Source organism: Salvelinus sp. IW2-2015, unplaced genomic scaffold (genome assembly GCF_002910315.2).
Source record: "Salvelinus sp. IW2-2015 unplaced genomic scaffold, ASM291031v2 Un_scaffold15466, whole genome shotgun sequence".
Taxonomy (NCBI): domain Eukaryota; kingdom Metazoa; phylum Chordata; class Actinopteri; order Salmoniformes; family Salmonidae; genus Salvelinus; species Salvelinus sp. IW2-2015.
In genome coordinates, this window is record NW_019956720.1 from 1 (window position 1) to 1144 (window position 1144).

Sequence of the window (1144 nt, forward strand, 5' to 3'; positions counted from 1 at the left end):
ATTTCTATATGGGGTATTTCTATATGGAATATGGAGTATTTCTATATGGAGTATTTCTATATGGGGTATTTCTATGGCAATTTTCTGAAAACTGACCTCATGTTATTGGGGGGGGATCTAGTCTGGATTAAACCTCATAGGAAGACAGTTTTATCATGTGGAGGTTTCATTCAGGTCTCTGTTTAGTGTTTAATTAAATAATATGTTGTCTTTGACAGGAGAAAGACCACACTCTCACAACGGGAAGAGTCCATCAGGGGAACCAGACCCAGAGATGCCAAATCCAGCCAGACGACACCACTGCTCCCAGTGTGGAAAGCATTTTACCAAGTTACAGAACCTAAAACAGCATGAGAGGACACACAAAGGAGAAAAGCCTTTTCAATGCTTTCAGTGTGAAAKAAMATTTTCATGTTCACAGGATTTAAAAAAGCATGAGAGYACACACACAGGAGAAAKGGCCTTCCAATGCTCCCAGTGTGGAAAGGGTTTTAACCGGTTAGGGAACCTGAAAGAACATACAATAATACACACAGGAAAGAAGCCTCACCACTGCTCCCAGTGTGGAAAGKGTTTTAACCGGTTAGGGAATCTGAAAAAGCARGAGAGAATACACTCTGGAGTGAAGCCTTACCAGTGTTCCTATTGTGGAAAGAATTTTACTCAGTTAGAGAACCTGAAGGAACATGAAAGGACACATACAGGGGAGAAACCCCACCATTGCTCTCAGTGTGGAAAGGCTTTTACCACGTCACGAAACCTTAAAGAGCATAAGACGAAACACACYGGAGAAAAGCCTTTCCACTGCTCTCTGTGTGGAAATAATTTTACCCATYTAGGGAACCTGAAGAAACATGAGAGAATACACTCTGGAGATAAGCCATACCCCTGTTCCCACTGTGGAAGGAGTTTTAGGTGGTTAGGGACCTTAAAGCAACATGAGAGAATACACACAGGAGAGAAGCCTTTCCAATGTTCCCAGTGTGGAAAGAGTTTTACCCAGTTAGGTAACCTAAAAGTTCATGAGAGGACACACTCAGGAGAAAAGCCTTTCCAATGTTCCCAGTGTGGAAAGAGCTTTACTGTGTTAGAGAGCCTAAAAGAGCATAAGAGAATACACACAGGAGAAAAGCCCTACCAATGC

General features: G+C 42.3%; 1 protein-coding gene across 1 annotated transcript; it reads left to right on the forward strand.

The window, feature by feature from the left end:
- Nucleotides 1-136: 136 nt before the first annotated feature.
- LOC112080315 (zinc finger protein 135-like) lies at nt 137-1138 on the forward strand (the record flags this gene model as incomplete). The annotated part of the gene is made up of 1 exon (XM_024146043.2): nt 137-1138. A coding segment is annotated over exon 1 (936 nt), but the record flags the coding sequence as incomplete, so codon positions are not given.
- Between the last annotated feature and the right edge of the window lie 6 nt (nt 1139-1144).